Raw genomic sequence first — 23,272 nt, forward strand, 5'->3', positions numbered from 1 at the left:
CAGCAGCTTGAACAACCTCATCTCAGCCCTTTCACCACAAGAAGATCATTTTAGCTAGGTTTTGTTTAGTAGTGATCCCCCACCCTTTGTGCTCATTGTTCTCAACTTTTGATGGTTCACAGTTTACTTACGGAATGCCCATTTTTAACCTTTTACATTCTAATTCATGTTTGTCATATGAGCTATCGGCTGTTTAGAGAATGACACACGGGCTGTTCACCGCATTTTACTTTTTATCCATTATAGCAATATGGCAAAGGACATTTAATCTTTAGTTCAGGACCTCTGTTGTCTTTATGGCCCTTTTCCCCAAGAGAAAGTCTTCAGCTTTCTTTCCTTCCATCGATTGGGCTTAACGTGTAGTTGCTTTTACCTCCTTTTTCATCTTCGTGTTCTATGGTTCTGACATAGTTGTGTATGACCTTATTGTTTTTGTGCCCCAAAAAAACACACACACACACAGCAGCCAGAGACTGTGGTCACTTGTTCTGCATGAATATGTGTGTGTATGTTGTCTATTTTCGACAAAGGCACTGTTGGCTGAAAGCTCGCTTTCTGATAGTCTTTTTGTTGTGCTTACCTGCAACTCAACATCTATACTAGATGGTGAGTAGCAACTACCCTTTTCATAATATTGTTACATTCCATCCTGGATTTTCCATTGTTTGATTGTGCCTGACTTGGTACAGACTTGTTGTAAATTACATTTCTGTATCAATTACCTCTTAAGAGCAAGATCTCTGTTTGCTGTTTATTGTTTTCTTTGCTTCTTTTTTGGTATGTATGTATCATTAATCTATGTGTTGAGTGTGTCACTGTGAAAATGTCAGTGTCTACTGATTTTTTTTTTCCATGTAAATGAATACACAAAGTATCTTCACCTTTCAGCTATCTGTCTCCTGCTTTCTTTAGTGTGACTTTCTTGCTGATTTAAGCTCTGTATGACTTTAAGACTGACAGTTTATAGTTTGGTTGTTCTCCTTTGTGCTGCAGTAAAATAATAGCTTTCTCTATACAAATTTCACGTATGCTTTTTTCTCTGTGTAAACTTCACAAAGTATCTAATGGCCAGTAGCAACACGTATTGACAGTGACTACAAAAAAGTACAATAGTTTAATGCAGTGTAGATGTCTTTCAGCCCTTGTGTAATTTTTAAGAAGGGACAGGGTCTATACTTTTATCAGTAACAGCACTTCAGCTGTTGTACAACAAAGCTATTACACTGAAATATGTCTTTTACCTTCTTAAACTGAAAACACAAGTCAGCTGAACTTACTTTTGCTATGTAAATATTGCGACATGTGTGTAAGGTGAATGTTGTAACTGAAGTCAGATGTAAAGTATTTCAACAAAGAACATTGCAAGAGGAAGCCGTGAGGCAACCAAAACATATATTTTAAATAGAAAAATTGTCTGAAAGGGAAATACTGATTTAAATTTTTTGCCTCATCAATGTTATTATCTGGCAACTGATCCTGAAGATGTAAGTTATCCATAATCTACAAACATTTGAAATATTTCAGGAAATTCGTCTATTTTTATGTGACATCACAGTCTTCAGTGGTCTATATTTATTTCACCATTGTTGACGAGTTCATGGAAAGAAGGGCATGATTAAGTCAAAATTATTTAGTTTTACTTACAAATGCTTTAATACATGTATGAAAAAAAGAGAGAGAGAGATCACTGTTATACAATTGTTACATTGGTAGCAATGGCAAGAAAGCTTATAAAGGAGTTCATCTGCAGATAAGTGTAGCCCTACTTCTCCTCCTTGATTTCAATTGTAGTTGGCTCTGGGGAGGCAGGAGCTGCACTCTTCACAGCGGGCACTCCAGTCTGGATCACAGGCACCACACGTTCGCCTGCTGCCACAGCCGTCTGTAACATGTCATTGTACATAAAGAATAAATTTTAAAAATGTTGAAAAATAAAAGAAGATAAAATCATTTTTACACAAAGTCACTGATTTCAGCACACAGCTTACTTTCTCTGACAGACTAATCAGCAAATTAAAAAACATACTGAAGTATTTTGATAATGATAGTTACCAAAGATCAGTGTTCACTACCAGCAGTGGCTACTATTGTTTACTTTGTTCAGTCTAAATCTGGATAATGTTCTGACTGCAGAAAGCAATTTATTTGTTCATCAGTGGAGTGATAGATTTTTGTATGCATGACTTTTGTTTCAAGTTGAAAGAAACAAAATGCATGGAATTACACAGTATTTTTTGAAACCTCTTACCCATTATCTTTCGTTAATCATTTTCATGTTAAATGTTTTTCACTGTACATATTATTATGTTGTTTTCATATGTGTATAGAAATTCTCATTTTTTCCTCAAATTTTCCTCAATTTTCTGATACAACTTTAACAGACCTGTACAGGTCTCACACTATATGCCTCTGTAGTAAAACTGAGGGCTCAAATGATCCAGAGACACTTGTATCCTTTTCATCCTTCAATTAATTGAGTCTCTGCAGTCTTTATAATCAGTTTCTTCTAAAGCTGTATTCATTAATTGATGTGAGAGAATGGAACAGAAAATGACCACACACATCTATGAATGCATGTGATCAACAATGTGGCAGAAAGTTGCGAAATTTGCTGCAGGCAGGATAGGGCAAGGGGCTCCACACACCACTAGAGCACTGTTTTGAGCTATTGACTCTACAAATATGCCAATTCACAGGGAGAAGTTTGCCATTTCCACCACTTATATCAAGTGCCCCATCGTTGTCAGGGAAGACATCAAGCATGAAGAAATAAAAGTGGCCTTCAATAATTTTCACGTAGTCCACAGCTGCTCCCTATGATTATTACTACTGGCTCCATGGAAGGTAAGACAAATGCCCCTTGTAGCATAATGCTGCCCCCACCGTCCTGTGCTGGTGCACGTTTCGAACAACTGTTCACCTGTATGAGGTGTATGCAGACACAACCATTGATCTAATGTAACAAGAAAAATTATTCATCTAGCTAGGCAACAGTTTTTCACTGATCAGTCTTGCTGCTCCCATGCCCAGTGAAATGGTAATTGATGTCAGTGCAATATCAGCCGCCATCAAGTCAGATGCACTTTAAAACGTACGCTGCCAGTCATGCCGCTGCAGCTGCCACCATGGCATGAGGATGCTGCCATGAACGGTTATGCCACTGCCAATGAGATGCAAGCATCCCCTCTCCAGAGCTCCATCAGTGGGTCTACCTAAATTAAACATTGATGCACAGAGCCCATTTTGTGAGTATGCAATTTCATTATATTTACAGACTTTTATAGCAGTCAAGACTCATCATCTACAGACTAGTCATTGTATTGAAGAGTGACGGAATCATAAACCTATATGTCAACTTCCATATCTACTGTTGGCAACTGACACTGCAACTACAGCAAACAGTTGTGTGTTACTTTTAGTATTTGTATTATATGTAGAATAAAGTAATATATGAATTCTCTGTCCACAGACTGCATCTGTTCCTCACTCTTGTACCCATTAAAGAGCCTCAAAGTACGCAAAGGACGTTACAATAGTCTGCTGCGGAGCCCAATGTTCAACTATATGCACGTAACAGAACGCTCCAAAACACTTGTGCCTCTACCAGCATTATACTCTGTCAACAGATCTGCCAACGATCACTGCCTAGCCTGATATGCAGAGTGAGTAAACCTCAGATCACAGCAGTTATGATGATTACGCCAAAATACCATTGCAGAACATATTAGTTTATTTTTACTATTCTTCACCTTTCCCCTCCCAAATGATCTAAAAGATCTGTATTTGTTGCCAATTACCATAGTGTGTTGTTATGACATCTTTACACATTTTCTTTTTCTTATCATCAGATGTATCCCTTAGATAATAAGAGAATGAATGTACCAAATGCCAAAAAAATAAAATAAAATAAGTTGGATCTGCAGAAAAGTTATAAAATATTCACTGAAGACCTGCATATTGTCATAGTGGTCTGTGTAATGTTTGAAGGTGTCAAAGAAATGTTCAATGCATTTCAGCAGCAAATGCTACAGGAAAGGTGATGTGTATCGCGGACATTCTTACACTCCAGAAATGATAAATTCAGAAGAGCCACTTTGCAGAAATTCTGGATGCGCAAGGTGCCAAATTGTCCTTCTGGAATTGCCCAAGTCTGTCAGAATGCACAATGGACATGAATGGATGCAGGTGTTCAGACAGGATGGTCACGTACATGTCACTGTGAGAGTCATATCTAGACGTATTGGGGGTGCCCACCAATTGCACATGCCCCACACCATTACAGAGCCTGTACCAGTTCGAACATTCCCCTACTGACATGCAGGGTCCATGGATTCATGGGGTTGTCTCCATGCCCGTACATGTCCATCTGCTCGATACAATTTTAAATGAGACTGGTCCAACCGGGCATCATGTTTCCAGTCATCAACAGTCCAATGTTGGTGTTGATGGGCCCAGGTGAGGTGTAAAGCTTTGTGTCGTGCAGTCGCCAAGGGTACACAAGTGAACCCTTGGCTCCGAAAGCCCATATCGATGATGTTTTGTTGAATAGTTTGCGCACTGACACTTATTGATGTCCCAGCATAGAAATCTACTGCAATTTGCAGCAGGGTTGCACTTCTGTCATGCTGAATGATTCTCTTCAGTCGCCATAGGTCCCGTTCTTGCAGGATCTTTTTCCGAACACAGCGATGATGGAGATCTGATGTTTTTTCGGCTTCCTGATATTCACAGTACACTCTTGACTGGGAAAATCCCCACTTCATGGCTAGCTCGGAGATGCTGTGTCCCATCGCTCATGTGCTTACTATAACACCACTTTCAAACTCACTCATATCTTGATAACCTGCCATTGTAACAGCAGTAATTGATCTCCCAGTTGCGCCAGACACTTGTCATCTTATATAGGCATTGTCGATCACAGTGCCGTGTTCTGCCTGTTTACATATCTCTGTATTTGAATATGCATGCCTATACCAGTTTCTCTGGCACTTCAGTGTATATCTCATACAGTAGTCACAAGGTTTACCCATACTGTACATTTAAAAGAGAGATTTATGCACTGGTACCATTTGCAATTGGAAAAGGGAAGGGGCAAACTTATTCTGATACACAATATACCCACCACAATAGGCCCTACAGTGGCATGTGGAATATCTATGGAGACGTAGTTTTAAAAGTATGTATTTGATGGTAGGTAAATGCAGGCATTCCAACTCACATTTCAGTGGTTTTTAGGTTTGAAGGTAATAAATATACAGGCAGCAACCCACACAGATAACTCAGAGGTATACAAAGGTTGTCTCCTCTATGTTTGTTTCTCTTAAACTGAGTAAGTTCAGTTCAGACATGTAAGCTACCCTGAGTAAGTTCTGTTAGGACATGTAAATTACAGAGATGACAAATGTATAGCAGAAAGCCCAAGTGGTACTCTGATACTTGAAGTTACTTTTTGCCACTGTGATTCACAGGAAGTTTCGTTATACACATCAGATGTGAGCACCAAAAGCAGACTGGTTAAAAGTATGGCACAGATGCTTTCTGAACATTGAAAATACACGTAAAAAATGTGGAACAGAACTGCATGTTTCTAATGAACAGCTGTAGGACAGCTGTTAAAAGTTCGTGTACAATCCGAGAAAATACAATCCACAGACTTGTGAAATTTTGTATGTGTAAAATCACTGTACCTGATCTTAAAATGCAGCATACAAAGTGCAAATCATACAGAAGCCACTACCAAAGGACAAACCACAACAATACTGCTGTCCAGATTATGTGTTGAACCAAACTGTCAGGAAAACTGCCTGCGAAAAATATTGTATTCCCCAACAAGACCAGATTTCTTCTTTCAGAAACACTTAATACATGTTAACTTCCACATATGGGATTAACAACATCCATTTGATGCCCAGAAACACATGCATAAGAGTCTGAGAATTAATGATTGCTGTGGAATGATGTGTAACATAATGAAATAAATCTCTCACTTCTGTGCTGTTGCAAAACTACCTGACATTAAAACTGAGTGTTGGAGCTGTACTCAAACCTATATTCTTACAATCAGTCGTGTAAAACCAGCAAGTTGTGCAGCAGAGCTTCTGAGAAATTTGGAAGTATGACAAGATGTTGGCAGATATAAGCTGTGATGTGGGCCACAAAGCATGTATGAATAACTTAACTGGTAAGAGTATTTCACATAATGGAAAAGTTCAAGGTGGAGTTTCAGTCTGATACACAGTTTTGATCTCTCAAAAATTGCAGCATAATTATCTGATCATTTTTCTTCACAGTGAAGACCAATACCGCATTAATGTAGTTAGATGATCTGGTAGAATACACTTTTCCATAGCTTGCGCCATGCCACATTTACCCACAGTGCAAGTAGTTTTTAGACTCAATGTTTTTGATTAGGGTTTCTCAGCAGACTCGTTCTCAACACAAAGAAATATATGTTATTTGAACATACAGAATGAAAGCCAGCAGCATTGTTGCTGACTTAGTGTATGGTTTGGGTTCAGTTTGAGAATGACTGTTACGTTGCTTGTCGCAACTGCTATATTGTTGTGTTTCACATTGCTTTGTGTACAAGTTGACTCTGTCAGTTGTTATTAGTGTGGTAGAAAGTAGTATATCCAAGATTATGAGTGGTGTGAAGAAGCCAAGAGGCAGGTATTTTTGTGTGTAAAAATCCGGGTTTGAGCCACCTGATCAGTAATAGTAGCTTTAACACTCAATGTTAAATTTTAACACAGTTTAATGAAAGCACTGATATGAGATGACAGATGATAAAGTTAGGAATGGAAGCAATATTTTTGTTGGTGTTGAAGCAATAACTTCCACCATTTGGAAATGAGGAGGACAGAGGAAAGCCCTGAAGAGAAACATGGAGGAAAAAAGGAAACACGTGAGTGTCCAAGTACAAGTGTCATAATAAAACTATATGTTAAAGATGCAAACAGTGAAAACATTGAGAAGACAGTACCTTCTTGGGGGCTGTGACGGTGAGGACGCCGTCTGAGGACAGGTTAGAGACAACAGCGTCAACCTCGACATCCTTCGGCAGCAGATATCGGCGCACAAAGTGCCGGGAGACAAAGCCATGCTCGTCGGGTCGCTCCTCATGCTTGCCCTCGACGATGACTGCATTGCCCACCGTCTTGACTGTGATTTCATTGGGAGCAAACTGCTGCACATCCAGGCTCACCTGTCAACCATCCAACCACAGAATTTTTCCCACATTCTCATCAGACTTACCACTCATAGTGATGCATTGAGATTATTCAAAACTCATATTAAGACTTTGAGTACCAGCTATTTCTGCCTGAAACCACCATATTTATTTATTTTTAAGTACCAGTGCCTTTAGCATGAAACCACTGGTGATGATGTTGCAAGAAAGAGACATCTAGTGGTCCACTGAGGTACTTCTATGAATGTACTCCATTGAAGCAATCATTTATAGTGTACAAAGCAACAGTCTGTGCAGAAATTGTGCTAAATGATTGTAGGAGATTGTGACTTTTTTTTTATATTTCTTGAGGAGATCACTGACAGAGAAAGTCAGTACATCTAAAGTTATTGCAATGTAAAGTTGAATTTCTTCTACTGCTTTTATGAGTGGTGACAGTATGTAGTTTCAATATAAGAATTTATTAAATTTAGGCCCATTTTTGCTTGTTGTTTAGGACTATAATTTGTCTTACGTATTATATGCCCATGGAAGTTTCAAGATGTGAGATTGCATCCAGGAAAAATGCAAATTTGCTTTTGAATACATTACATGAAATGAAATGATCAGTGCTGAAAACTGTATGTCCTAGTGGTTCAAAAGTAAAGCCACATCCTTAAAACAATTTATTGTTTACTTTTTGCTAATTTCTTCTTGTATTTGTTGCTTACTTTGAGAACAAAAGTTAATTTTGTACTAAAATTAAAATTTTATCCCAAGCAAAACAACCTCCTTAAAACGATTGAGGATTTACTTTTTGCCAGTTTCTTCTTTTATTCATTGCTTACTATGATAATGGTTACTTTTGTGAAAAATTTTAAAATTATATTTATTTTCATGTTGTTGGTGCTTGAAGGGTTAAGTGGGAGGAGGAGTCTGATTAAAACACATTCAAGGAAACATAGTGGGCAGACAGTGATGCAACTATAGTGGCAAATGATTTTGTCCCAATTGTTCACACAGTCCTGTATCATCATAGGTATAATTTTTCTTCACCCTCCGTACATGAATTGAAAGGAGCTATAATAAATGTCATGCCAAAAATATTGCAAATTGATTAAAGCACTCATTTCTTTTGCCATATCAATCTCAAGTACTCTTGTATCTTCTGTCATTTCTGTAGATGCATGCCTTGAAGTGAGTTTTTGAAAGAGGTTGCTTTGTAAGTAGACTTGTTACTTTTTCGTGTTTCTATTTGTATGAACATCTCACGTTTCCCACTTTCTTTTTCAAATCAGATAAAGTCACTATAAGTCTCCTTTTTACAATATATGTCTAGAAGAGCATTACATGCCTCATTTCTGTTGTACTACGGGTTTGACAAGTAATATATTTCTGCAATTGCTGCACTTTTATCACCAGTCTCATACAAAGCCATATTCATCAACTCATCTGAGACAAATGAGAATGGACAAAAGCTATGAAAGTGTGCAAATGTCGCAATACGAGGGTGTGGTGGTGAGTCCCACAGGCTGCCTTGAGTCAGAGGGAGACCTCACTGCATATGGGCATTCTTGTAAGGTATCGCCACTAAAGAGGTGCAAATCAACAGAGCAAAGTTGAACTGGTAGACTTTGTCAGGAGGTCAGACTGTCCTGACCAACCAAGATTGGGAGCCAATTACTTAATCAGTCGACTAGCTTACACAGTGCACAATATTCGGACCAACTCATCCAAGTCAGTACAGGGTTGAACAAATTCTAGCGTTGTAACTTTCATGGCTAATTAGCCATGTATGTCAGCAAAAGCAAAGAAACTAACTGTAGCCGGCCGTGGTGGCCAAGCGGTAAAGGCGCTACAGTCTGGAACCGCACGACCGCTACGGTCACAGGTTCGAATCCTGCCTCGGGCATGGATGTGTGTGATATCCTTAGGTTAGTTAGGTTTAAGTAGTTCTAAGTTCTAGGGGACTGATGACCTCAGAAGTTAAGTTCCATAGTGTTCAGAGCCATTTGAACCAACTAACTGTGTCAGGGCAAACGTCTTTAAGACGCAGTATTGTGAGCAATGGCTTGCATTCACAGTGGTTGCAACATGATGAGATACGTGATACTAGCTTCTAAGGTAACTATGTTTCATTATCTTCCACTGGTAGATTTGAGACCACAGAAAGAGACAGATCACATCACCTTATAAGGAAGAGTGGATTTTACTGGCTTCTGGGTCATTGAGGGAGGAAGAACAGAAGCCCTGCTATGATGGAGAAACCCAAAAAGGGAGACCACATCTGGCATTGATAGAGGGTGGGCGCATCAGCTGCCAACAACACAGATTAATGTACACTGAGGCGACAAATGTCTTGGGATAGTGATATGCACGTACACAGATGATGGTATCGTGTACACACAGTATAAAAGGGCAGTGCATTGGTGGAGCTGTCATTTATACTCAGGTGATCTATGTAAAAGGTTTCCAACTTGATTGTGGATGCACGAGGAGAATTAACAGACTCTGAACCTGGAATGGTAACTGGAACTAGACACACGGGACATTCTATTTCGGAAATCGTTAGGGAATTCAGTACTCCCAGATACACAGTGTCAAGATCGTGCCGAGAAAAACAAATTTCAGGCATTACCTCTCACCGAGAACAATGCAGTGGCCGTTGCCCTTCAGTTAACGACTGAGAGTAGTGGCTATTGCGTGTAGTTGTCAGTGCTAACAGACAAGCAACACTGTGTGAAATAACCGTAGAAATCAATTTGGGACATACAATGAACACATTCGTTAGGACAGTGCGTCGAAATTTGGCGTTAATGATCTATGGCAGCTGAAGACTAACGCAAGTGCCTTTGCTAACAGCACGATGTCATCTGCAGCACCTCTCCTGGGCTTGTGACCATATTAGTTGGACCCTAGACGACTGGAAAACTGTGGCATGGTCAGATGAGTGACGGTTTCAGTTGGTAAGAGCTGATAGTACGGTTCGAGTGTGGTGAACATTTCATGAACCTATGGACCAAGTTGTCAACAACGCACTTTGCAAGCTGGTGGCGGCTCCATAATGGTGTGAGGTGTGTTTACATGGTATAACTGGGTCCTCTGGTCCAACTGAACTGATCGTTGACTGGAAATGATATTGTTTGGCAATTGGGAGACCACTTGCAGCCAAATTTTTATGGGTGACAATGCACCATGTCAGAAAGCCACAAATGTTCACGATTCGTTTGAAGAACACTCTGGACAGTTTGAATGAATGATTTAGCCACCCAGATCACCTGACGTAAATCCCACATTTGTGGGACAAGCGAGAGGTAAGTTTGTGCATAAAATCCTGCACTTGCAGTGCTTTCGTAATTATGGATGGTTGTAGAGGCAGCATGGCTCAATATTTCTGCATGGGACTTCGGATGACTTGTTGAGGCCATACCACATCGAGTTGCTGCACTATGTTTGGCAAAAGTAAGTCCAACGCGATATTAGGAGGTATCCCTTAAGTTTTGTCACCACATTGTGTATAGACGTATATTCTGCCACACAGTACTGAAAAATTTTTTTGTGAACCTGGTTCACTCGTGCGTAAAAAGTCGCCACGGCATTTTGAATGGTTTTATTCACTTTTACAGCCGAATTCAATTAAAAAAAAAATGTCATGGCCTTCTAAACAGTTAGCTGAATCGTTGTTAACAGCCGTCTAGTGTACTCTTTGTAGCGATCAACAAAGCGGCAAACGTGATTGGTCAAAGATCCATGCTGCCTACTGTGACAAGGGTCATCGCATGAAGATTTCAGATGAGTGCTAACTAGAACTGTGACGTGTACCTGAAGAGCATGTGTCCACCTGTGACACCCTACGTGAACTGCAGAACAATCGCAATCTTTTGCACTCCTGTGTCTTCGGCAGCAGCGTCATATGTGGTAATTTTGCATGGAAGAGTCACACTATCTGTAGAAGCCTTAACAATGCACGGCACTGAGAGTTCAGTTCACAGGTCGCTTTGAAGTTCCTCCTCTAATAAGCCTTACGGATTTTACGATTTGTCAGAACCGATACTGGTCCCATTGGGTCCCAGTATTGTTCAGATGAAGGCTAATCTACTGACTAAATAAGGAGGCCCCCAGTTTTGGGTGGTGAGATGGCTGGACCTCCAGTCCAAGCCAATTGGCTCAACTATTCTCTCTCGATCAGCACTGGTATAGTGTCGGTGTCTCGTAAGAAGTGAGAAGAGGAGCAGGGAAACGGTCCGATCACTCGCTCCCTCTCACCAGTGACAGCCGAGGTGACATGTTGGCACATTCCTCTCAGCAAAGTTTAGATCTGATTAATCATAGTGTGTGTGCAGTTGGCCCGACGCCAAAGCCCTCCCACTCTCATAATGACCGACAAATTGTGCGGCATGTTGGGGCCTCGAACTGAAACAACGGTTTGGCCAGTGTCTAGTGCTGTCACATACCTGGAAGCGATCCTTGTCGACGGCGATGGCCGATGTCCCAGAGTCTTGCCTGGCGAGCGATCGCCAGGGCCTGAGGTAGCCTGTGGGCCTGAGCAGTGGGCTGCGCACACCCAGTCCAGACAACAGCTCATCCCTGGACAGCCCCAGGCCGAAGTGCTGGTCCAGCAGGCGGCCCGTGCGAGGCTCCCAGTCGTCCCACCAATCGCGCCACAGCAGCGGTACCACGGACATCTGATGGCACGCCAGACATCAGTCAAGCACAGGACTAATTAAACACGCTAGTACAAACAATAATAATGCTCTAAAACAGTGCACTCGATAAAATGTCCAGACACTCTGTGACCAAAATGGTACTGAAACAGAGGATGACAGACTAAAGGCTGAAATACTAAACGTCTTTCTCCGAAGCTGTTTCACAGAGGAAGACTGCACTGTAGCTCCTTCTCTAGATTGTCACACAGATGACAAAATGGTAGATATCGAAATAGACGACAGAGGGATAGAGAAACAATTAAAATCGCTCAAAAGAGGAAAGGCTGCTGGACCTGATGGGATACCAGTTCGATTTTACACAAGAGTACGCGAAGGAACTTGCCCCCCTTCTTGCAGCGGTGTACCGTAGGTCTCTAGAAGAGCGTAGCGTACCAAAGTATTGGAAAAGGGCGCAGGTCATCCCCGTTTTCAAGAAGAGACGTTGAACAGATGTGCAGAACTATAGACCTACATCTCTAACGTCGATCAGTTGTAGAATTTTGGACCACGTGTTATGTTCGAGTATAATGACTTTTCTGGAGACTAGAAATCTACTCTGTAGGAATCAGCATGGGTTTCGAAAAAGACGGTCGTGTGAAACCCAGCTCGCGCTATTCGTCCACGAGACTCAGAGGGCCATACACATGGGTTCACAGGTAGATGCCATGTTTCTTGACTTCCGCAAGGCGTTCGATACAGTTTCCCACAGTCGTTTAATGAACAAAGTAAGATCATATGGACTATCAGAACAATTGTCTGAGTGGATTGAAGAGTTCCTAGATAACAGAACGCAGCATGTCATTCTCAATGGAGAGAAGTCTTCCGAAGTAAGTGTGATTTCAGGTGTGCCGCAGGGGAGTGTCGTAGGACCGTGCTATTCACAATATACATAAATGACCTTGTGGATAACACCGGAAGTTCACTGAGGCTTTTTGCGGATGATGCTTTGGTATATCGAGAGGTTGTAACAATGGAAAATTGTATTGAAATGCAGGAGGATCTGCAGCGAATTGAAGCATGGTGCAGGGAATGGCAATTCAATCTCAATGTAGACAAGTGTAATGTGGTGCGAATACATAGAAAGTAAGCTCCTGTATAATTTAGCTACAGTATAGCAGGTCAGCAACTGGAAGCAGTTAATTCCATAAATTATCTGGGAGTACGCATTAGGAGTGATTTAAAATGGAATGATCATATAAAGTTGATCGTCGGTAAAGCAGATGCCAGACTGAGATTCATTGGAAGAATCCTAAGGAAATACAATCCGAAAACAAAGGAAGTAGGTTACAGTACACTTGTTCGCCCACTGCTTGAATACTGCTCAGCAGTGTGGGGTCCGTACCACATAGGGTTGATAGAAGAGAGAAAGAAGATCCAACAGAGAGCAGCGCGCTTCGTTACAGGATCATTTCGTAATCGAGAAAGCGTTACGGAGATGATAGATAAACTCCAGTGGAAGACTCTGCAGGAGAGACGCTCAGTAGCTCGGTACGGGCTTTTTTTGAAGTTTCGAGAACATACCTTCACCGAGGAGTCAAGCAGTATATTGCTCCCTCCTACATATATCTCGCGAAGAGACCATGAGGATAAAATCAGAGAGATTAGAGCCCACACGGAGGCATACCGAAATCCTTCTTTCCACGAACAATAGGAGACTGGAATAGAAGGGAGAAACCGACTCAAGGTACCCTCCGCCACACACCGTCAGGTGGCTTGCGGAGTATGAATGTGGATGTAGATGTTGATTCTACACAATACAGGGTGACACAAAAGTCCGTTAACATTTGAAAATGCGCTAGTTGGCGGAATAACTTGGTAGAGAGGTAAAAATCGACACACATGCCTGAAATGACATGGGGTTTTATCGAACCAATAAACGAGTGCAAAAACTCTCCAGCAGTTGGCACTGAACAGCAACACGTCAGTGGCACTGCATGAGAATCGTGTATAAAATGAAGTCTAGAGAGAAAAGGGGGATCAGATCATTTGAACCCCTTACTTAAATGAACGTTCCGCCATCGAAACACCCATTCCAACACAGTCAATTATGCACAGCATGTTGTATCCACCACAAAAAGCTTCGAACGTTTCTAGCTTCCTAATTAAACTAGATAGACATTAAATTGAAAGTGGTTTTTACACTGTTGGTTTAAATACATCACCCACACATTGGAAAACGTAACGTTCTATTTTTAAAAAATTGTATCTCGTTGCTGTAACTCTGGAAAATAGCTTAACTATGCTCATAGCTCTGCAAAAAGAGTAACGTTGCTTGCCTTTACGTATCTAAATAAGTACTTATGTCACTTATTGTTTTGCAAGTTACAGAGGAAAAACACCACATCACAATACTTAGGCATCTATACATAAGCGCCTACGAGAAAAAGGTCATTCCGTGCCCGTCGCACCTTACTGTCGTTTGAGGCATGTTGCAACACTCGATCTGGAAGGGACTGAATATATTTGCAGACACAGAGGTAACTGGCTTAACTAACCGAATAAACATTAGTTACATTATCTCACTGTGACGAATCGCCAGAGACCGGGCCCCTTGCACCGAAATATTCAGAAGATATCGCTGAACACCCTCTGAAATTTTGTCAGTGAAGTTCAGATTAACTGCATAGGTTTACAGCCAGAAATTCATCTAACGGTGAGTGGCGGGAGGTACTTTTGGAACCACTATCATTCCTCCTCTCCCCTCCCCCCCCCCCCCACCACCCCCTCTCCCCCCTCGCCCAATTCCATTTTGTGGCTCGCGAATGATGCGTGGAAAAAAGAATGTAAATCTCCGTGTTATATATAATAAATCCTCTAACTTCCTCGTTGTGATTACTTCGCGAGGCATACGAGGTTTCAAAATATGTAGAAATCTCTAGGGAATGGATAGAAGGTTTAAAAAGAAACAAAATAATTCCCTTTATATGCACATATGGGTAGTTTTTTATTTTCTTAGTTACTGGCAATTTTTTTGCTTCGTTTCTGCCTTTTTGTTTTCATATTTCCAGCTTGGCTCTACAGGTATTTTTTCTTTTCAAATGTTGTTTTCTGAAGGCTAAATGAAATGGTCAAAATGTCTTCCATCAGCTCTACCACAAGCTTCTAGACGCCGTATCATGGACTGTCATACTCACTCTCATATTCCAGATGTCTGCTGTATCTGCTGAAATTCTTCTTGAACATGCTGGCGAAGAATGTCAATATTCGCAATAACTGTTGAATACTCTACGTCTTTCAAATGCCCCCAAAAATAAAAATCCAATTTACTGACATGAGGAGATCGAGAATGCTACGATGCTGTTGCCCCACGAGAGTTGGGCAATGTTGATTTAAAACTCTTCTTACCTGAAGAGCAAAATGAGGTGGTGCCCCATCGTGTTCGGGGGCAATTGTAGTGGAACGTCTTACAGCAAAATATTTAGATGTTTCATTAAAAATTCACTACAAGATGCTCCATTCAGTGTTCCATGGAAAATGAAAAGTCCAGTACACTTGTCTCCAATAGTGCCAGTCCACGCAGTAACGCTAAACTGCTATTGATGTCTTGTTTCCAAATCAGCGAAAGGATTCTCATCCGTCCATAAATCAGTATTATGAAAATGCTGCACTCCATTCATGGTAAACTTTGCTTCATCATTGAATAGTACGGTAGATAGACAAAAGTCTTTTCTTCATTGAAAATCTGTTTCAGTAAGACCTTGCACACTCTGAAGGCGGCACGGATAAGGGAGTTGCTCTCGTTACGTTTTACACACAGTCACGTAACTCACATTCTCATGTACTGCTGCCAGTATTGTCTTCACTGCGATGAAGTACTCGATCTTCTAAATCAGGTGTTCCAACACTATTTGGTCTTCCACAATGAAATGACCATTGTTCGGCAAATGTCAATTATGATATCTTTCAGCATACAAACGTCTGGCTTCAGGCACATTGCAATTTGGGCATGTCCATACATCAGATGCATGTCCCCCATGTAGTGATTAGAATAAGTACATTGCAGCCAGACTTTTACAGTAGACACTAGCCCGATGACAATTCGGCCGAGCAGGCGTCACGCCCGTGACTGTACAGTCAGAAGCAACACGTCGCCACTGAATTCTCTCCATTCTCTGATGTCGCTCTCCAGCTGCGGTCGCTAATGAACGTTTTTTCAGTGGCGCCCCTCTCGGAAATAGCCGATTCAGTTTCTGGTGGGGGAAGAATGTTCAGTACACAGCTCACACCTGTCCAACAAGAACTGTGGAGTACGCTTTCTTTACTTAGAGTATTCTCAGTACTAACAGGAGTTGTTTATTTACTAGTACCGTCACAACTAGAAACAACATTTAAAAGAAAAAAATACCTGCAAAACCAATCTGGAAACTTGAAAAGAAATTGAAACGAGACAAACATGTAATAACAAGAAAATAGTGTCTGTAATTATGAAAATAATGAAAACTTACCACCTCCGTATCTGAACACATTTGCTTCTATTGGAGACCTCTGCCCATTCCGCGGAGGTTTCTCACATATTAGGCAATGCGCTGTATTTTGGAGGAAATAATGTGCTACCCAACTCTTGTTGGAATGTACCCGCTCAGAACATTAACAGCATACTTCGCCTTGATGCACAACGCCTCTCTTGTAGCTTCTGCCACTGTAACTTGATGAGCATTTGCGTAACACTCTCGTGCTTTCTACACACACACAAAAATTGCATCACCCCAGTTTCCAGAACCCCTGAAGAGAGATGTTGACTGTGGATATTGCATCACACGACAGTCCCTTTGACTGTTGAGAGAGGTCACTAAACCCTCCCAAAGATGTAAACAACCATGCATGATAATAGGCGGAGGGGGTCCGACAGCCGACTAGTTCCAGTCATTCCACCAGGAAGGAGGGACACGGCTCGTGTTTGTAGTTCAACCATGCCTAGACGGTCAATACCGCGGTTCGATCGTGACCGCGTTGTTACTTTGTGTCAGGAACGGCTCTCAACAAGGGAAGTGTCCAGGCGTCTCGGAGTGAACCAAAGCGATGTTGTTCGGACATGGAGGAGATACAGAGAGACAGGAATTGTCGAAAACATGCCTCGCTCAGGCCCTCAGGCCGCCGAAGGGCTACTACTGCAATGGATGACCGGTGCCTAAGGACTATGGTTCGGAGGAACACTTGCAGCAACGCCAACATGTTGAATAATGCTTTTGTCCGCAGCTCATGGTCATGCGGTAGCGTTCTCGCTTCCCGCGCCCGGGTTCGATTCCCGGCGGGGTCAGAGATTTTCTCTGCCTCGTGATGACTGGGTGTTGTGTGATGTCCTTAGGTTAGTTAGGTTTAAGTAGTTCTAAGTTCTAGGGGACTGATGACCATAGATGTTGAGTCCCATAGTGCTCAGAGCCATTTGAACCATTTTTGAATAACGCTTTTCGTGCAGCCACAGGACGTCGTGTTACGACTCAAACTGTGCGCAATAGGCTGCATGATGTGCAACTTCACTCCCGACGTCTATGACGAGGTCCATCTTTGCAACCACGACACAACGCAGCGCGGTACAGATGGTAACCAACGACATGCTGAATGGACCGCTGAGGATTGGCATCATGTTCTCTTCACCGATGAGTGTCGCATATGTCTTCAACCAGAAAATCGTCAGAGACGTGTTTGGAGGCAACCCGGTCAGGAAGTACGCCTTAGACACACTGTCCAGCGGGTGCAACAAGGTGGAGGTGTCCTGCTATTTTGGGATGGCATTATGTGGGACCGACGTACGCCGCTGGTGGTCATGAAAGGCACCGTAACAGTTGTACAATACGCGAATGCCATCCTCCGGCCGATAGTGCATCTACATCTACATGACTACTCTGCAATTCACATTTAAGTGCTTGGCAGAGGGTTCATCGAACCACAATCATACTATCTCTACCATTCCACTCCCGAACAGCGCGCGGGAAAAACGAATACCTACACCTTTCTGTTCGAGCTCCAATTTCTCTTATTTTATTTTGATGATCATTCCTACCTATGTAGATTGGGCTCAACAAAATATTTTCGCATTCGGAAGAGAAAGTTGGTGACTGAAATTTCGTAAATAGATCTCGCCGCGACGAAAAACGTCTTTGCTGTAATGACTTCCATCCCAATTCGCGTATCATATCTGCCACACTCTCTCCCCTATTACGTGATAATACAAAACGAGCTGCCCTTTTTTGTACCCTTTCGATGTCCTCCGTCAATCCCACCTGGTAAGGATCCCACACCACGCAGCAATATTCTAACAGAGGACGAACGAGTGTAGTGTAAGCTATCTCTTTAGTGGACTTGTTGCATCTTCTAAGTGTCCTGTCAAAGAAACGCAACCTTTGGCTCGCCTTCCCCACAATATTATCTATGTGGTCTTTCCAACTGAAGTTGTTCGTAATTTTAACACCCAGGTACTTAGTTGGATTGACAGCCTTGAGAATTGTACTATTTATCTAGTAATCGAATTCCAACGGATTTCTTTTGGAACTCATGTGGATCACCTCACACTTTTCGTTATTTAGCGTCAACTGCCACCTGCCACACCATACAGCAATATTTTCTAAATCGCTTTGCAACTGATACTGGTCTTCGGATGACCTTACTAGACGGTAAATTACAGCATCATCTGCGAACAACCTAAGAGAACTGCTCAGATTGTCACCCAGGTCATTTATATAGATCAGGAACAGCAGAGGTCCCAGTACGCTTCACTGGGGAACACCTGATATCACTTCAGTTTTACTCGATGATTTGCCGTCTATTACTACGAACTGCGACCTTCCGGACAGGAAATCACGAATCCAGTCGCACAACTGAGACGATACCCCATAGGCCCGTAGCTTGATTAGAAGTCGCTTGTGAGGAACGGTGTCAAAAGCTTTCCGGAAATCTAGAAATACGGAATCAACTTGAGATCCCCTGTCGATAGCGGCCATTACTTCGTGCGTTGCACAAGAACGATGTTTTCTGAAACCATGCGGATTACGTATCAATAGATCGTTCCCTTCGAGGTGATTCATAATGTTTGAATACAGTATATGCTCCAAAACCCTACTGCAAACCGGCGTCAATGATATAGGTCTGTAGTTCGATGGATTACTCCTACTACCCTTCTTAAACACTGGTGCGACCTGCGCAATTTTCCAATCTGTAGGTACAGATCTATCGGTGAGCGAGGGGTTGTATATGATTGCTAAGTAGGGAGCTATTGTATCAGCGTAATCTGAAAGGAACCTAATCGGTATACAATCTGGACCTGAAGACTTGCCCGTATCAAGTGATTTGAGTTGCTTCGAAACCCCTAAGGTATCTACTTCTAAGAAACTCATGCTAGCAGCTGTTCGTGTTTCAAATTCTGAAATATTCCATTCGTCTTCCCTGGAGAAGGAATTTCGGAAAACTGCGTTCAATAACTCCGCTTTAGCGGCACAGTCGTCGGTAACAGTACCATCGGCACTGCGCAGCGAAGATATTGACTGCGTCTTGCCGCTTGTGTACTTTACATACGACCAGAATTTCTTCGGATTTTCCACCATATTTCGAGACAGTGTTTCGTTGTGGAATCTATTAAAGGCATCTCGCATTGAAGTACGTGCCAAATTTCGCGCGTCTGTAAATTTTAGCCAATCTTCGGGATTTCGCGTTCTTCTGAACTTCGCATGCTTTTTCCGTTGCCTCTGCAACAGCGTTCGGACCTGTTTTGTGTGTCACGGGGGATCAGTTCCATCTCTTACCAATTTATGAGGTATGAATCTCTCAATTGCTGTTGCTACTATATCTTTGAATTTGAGCCACATCTCGTCTACATTTGCATAGTCAGCTCGGAAGGAATGGAGATTGTCTCTTAGGAAGGCTTTAGTGACACTTTATCCGCTTTTTTAAATAAAATTATTTTGCATTTGTTTCTGGTGGATTTGAAAGAAACGGTATTCAGCCTAGCTACAACGACCTTGTGATCACTAATCCCTGTATCAGTCATGATGCTCTCTATCAGCTCTGGATTGTTTGTGGCGACGCATTCGTCTTCATGGACGACAATTCGCTCCCCCATCGTGCACATCTTGTGAATGACTTCCTTCAGGATGACACCGCTCGACTAGAGTGGCCAGCACGTTCTCCAGCCTGCGCTGCCTATCGAACATGCCTGGGGTAGATTGCAAAGGGCTGAGGGATGTACGCCGAATCTCTGTTGAGGAGTGGGACAGTCTGGACCAACAATGCCTACCTGAACTTGTGGATAGTATGCCACAATGAATACAGGCATGCACCAGTGCAAGAGGACGTGCTACTGGGTATTAGAGGTACCGGTGTGTGCAGCAGTCTGGAACACCACGTTTGAAGGTCTCGCTGTATAATGGTACAACATGAAATGTGTGGTTTTCATGAGCAATAAAAAGGGTGGAAATGATGTTTATGTTGATCTCTATTCCAATTTCCTGTACGGGTTCCGGAACTCTCGGAACCGAGGTGATGCAAAACTTCTTTTGATATGTGTTTAAGAACCTGTATAGTTACAGTTCCTTATGATTTTTTCAATGAATCTCAGCCTGGCATCAGCTGTTCTTACAGCTAGTTTCATATTTTCGTTCCACTTACGATCGCTGCGGGCAGTTGCTCCCAAATATTCTACGAATTCTACTGTTTCCGTTAATTAATTGTCAATAAAGTAATTGAAGAATAATGGGAGTTTATGATTTTTTCAATGAATCTCAGCCTGGCATCAGCTGTTCTTACAGCTAGTTTCAAATTTTCGTTCCACTTACGATCGCTGCGGGCAGTTGCTCCCAAATATTCTACGAATTCTACTGTTTCCGTTAATTAATTGTCAGTAAAGTAATTGAAGAATAATGGGAGTTCTCATCCATGTATACACAATACATTACACACTTTCAGAACCGTAATGAGGTTATCCTCCGCCCCTGGCAGAACTGCCAAAACTGCGCCCCCTCCTCTCCCCAAAGAGAAACTACCATTCTGTAATTTTTTCTACGCAGATAAACAAATTTTATAATTTTGTAAGTTGGTATGTACGTTTAATAAAAACAAAGCATTATTCCTCCAATAATATATTCGCTAGATGGCCGAAAGGGTTAACGCGCCGCTTCCGGATTTGGGGAGGCGAACCGACCAGACTGGATGTGATTGTTAAGAGGTTTCCCATAAGCCTGAGTTAGGTGAGTACCGGTCTAGTACGCACGTCCCGCTGCAGATACACGCTTCGCAAAGATTTAAAAACTTTCTCACATTTGGACATGAGATTTACTCTACACGTAAACAGATGGGGCACAGATTCCTTCCCAGAGGTAGCAGAGAAGTCTGGAACGCCATGCGGCCACCAACTGTCACTAAAATTGCAAAAACCAGTATAATAATGCCGATCGCGTGGAGAGACAGAGAAAACGGCAAGGAAAAAGGAGGAAGATTCCTCCCATAACAAAATTAATCAGTCACAGAAAAATTATTCTTGAATTATTTTTCTAATTACACCGCGCGGGTCATACGAACCGGAACTTGGCAGCAGCAGCAGAATTATATATCCCATCCAGCTTTTTTTGCTTTCTTCCTCCATTGTCGCGCTTCGCTCCAATCCTCGATAGGTAGAGATAAGAAAGCATCAAAAGCATCCGGTCAAGTAACATATTGGCTTCTGCAATCGCTCACCGACCTACGAAATCCTACGATACCGTACCGAAGCACTAGCCAGAACTCCACTGCTGTACTTCAGCGCTCTGTGTAGACTGCAACTGTGTGAACCAAGCACACTGTTGACACACAAATTTGCTCGGTAACAGTAGTTTCTGCTGTCTGGTCGAAATGACACTGTAGAAATGTTACTGTGACTATAGCGTGCGTTTACAGCCCGGGCCAAAGGAAAGGCCTCTTCTGGTAGAGTCTATGACAGAGACATAGGCAAAAGATTGGAACACGAGGATTAAGAGAATTTACGTACTCCTCTCCCCCCCCCCTCCCCTCTCTGGTTAATTCTTGAACCTTCTTTCTTTTTTTCCTCAGTTTTTGCGTTCCCTCTGTGCCTGCTCCCTGGTTGGACCTCAATACATACGGCCCTGCATAAGCTGCAGCTTGGCATTTTTCACGTTAACAAATTGTTACCAGAGTTGAAAGATGCGATAAATGAAGTACCAAAATCCGTGCACAAATGCACCATTCAACCCTAGATCTTTGGTTTAGAAATCTTAGTGCTTAACGAGTAATCCACCGAGGCACACGTTTACTGCCAGCTAAACTTTAGTACGGGCTTACTGCTTTTCAAGAAACTTATAGCAGTCGCGAACAGTAAGTTGGCTGCTACAGCTACAAAAATTTCAATGGAAGCACCGCTCCAAGATATTACAACGAACAGATGCATTACATCGTCTGCTAAATAGTAACCGCCGTGTACGATCGCGACACTCTGACCGCAGAGACAGCTCTTGGTGCCTTCGGTAATCCAAAGTGTCAGCCAGTTTCTTCCTGGCGGAGCGCTACTATCCAGGCGAAACTTACCTCTGCAGTTGCTTGTCGTTAGAGCGCGTCGAAATTACTGCCAGACCGTGGGGTGTGTCCGCGTTCTTATAGGGCGGCGGTGGAGCCTTCGAGAGCGCGTGCGCCCAGGAATACCGCGGCGACTCAGCGGCTGCCGAAATTAGCCGTGCCCTGCGCGCTTATGCACACCGGCAGCTGGGCGCTGGCTGCCGCGTGACGTCACGCGAGGTGACGCTGCGGCCAGCTGTCGTGTCGTCCCGTGTGGCGGCTGGCAGCCGGCGCGGACAACCCCCTCTGTCTGCAGCTGCCGCGTCTTCACGTCGCGAGCCTGCCGAAACACGCACAAGAGGGCGATTCAAACGAAAACCTCAATTATGCATTGTTAAGCAAAAGAAGCAATACTACGATTGTAACTACCGATGTCGCTGGATCAATATGGGAACACAGAGGGGTCGTCTACTTCGGGGCCCAACGTTCAGAAGTGAACGCTGAGCAGTGTGGGCCGAATCGCTCCTGTCTACAACAGTACTGTAAAGTGTCGTCAGATCTGCCACAGACTGCTGCCTGTCCTGCTTTGACGAGGCGCGCAGCCCCCCGGCAAGTTCTCTGATGACGCGTGATAGTCCGGTACCATGTCACCTACTCTCACGGATGGATCTAGGACTCGGTTCTGAGAGGGATCACACTTCGTTACTGTCTCTATCTCCTCCCCTCATCCCTCCTTCCAACTGTAACTTGCCATCTCCCCGTCACTTCTAACGTGCCACGGAATACGTACGGCTTCAACAATTACAAAATTAAATTATATAAAATATGTTAATTCCCTCAGACTTCAAGAAGAATATAATAATTCAAATCCCAAAGAAAGCAGGTGTTGACAGATGTGAAAATTACCGAACTATCAGTTTAATAA

At 42.7% G+C, this 23,272-nt stretch overlaps 1 protein-coding gene across 1 annotated transcript; it reads right to left on the reverse strand.

Annotated features, from left to right (window-relative positions):
• Window positions 1-1,634: 1,634 nt before the first annotated feature.
• LOC124798312 (protein lethal(2)essential for life-like) lies at window positions 1,635-22,527 on the reverse strand. Its single transcript, XM_047261650.1, has 4 exons — window positions 22,381-22,527; window positions 11,623-11,853; window positions 6,983-7,204; window positions 1,635-1,882 (listed from the first exon to the last, which is right to left on the reverse strand). Exons 2-4 carry the CDS (start codon window positions 11,851-11,853, stop codon window positions 1,763-1,765), a joined length of 573 nt encoding a protein of 190 aa, XP_047117606.1. The 5' UTR covers window positions 22,381-22,527; the 3' UTR covers window positions 1,635-1,762.
• Between the last annotated feature and the right edge of the window lie 745 nt (window positions 22,528-23,272).

This window comes from Schistocerca piceifrons, chromosome 5 (assembly GCF_021461385.2).
Source record: "Schistocerca piceifrons isolate TAMUIC-IGC-003096 chromosome 5, iqSchPice1.1, whole genome shotgun sequence".
Classification (NCBI taxonomy): domain Eukaryota; kingdom Metazoa; phylum Arthropoda; class Insecta; order Orthoptera; family Acrididae; genus Schistocerca; species Schistocerca piceifrons.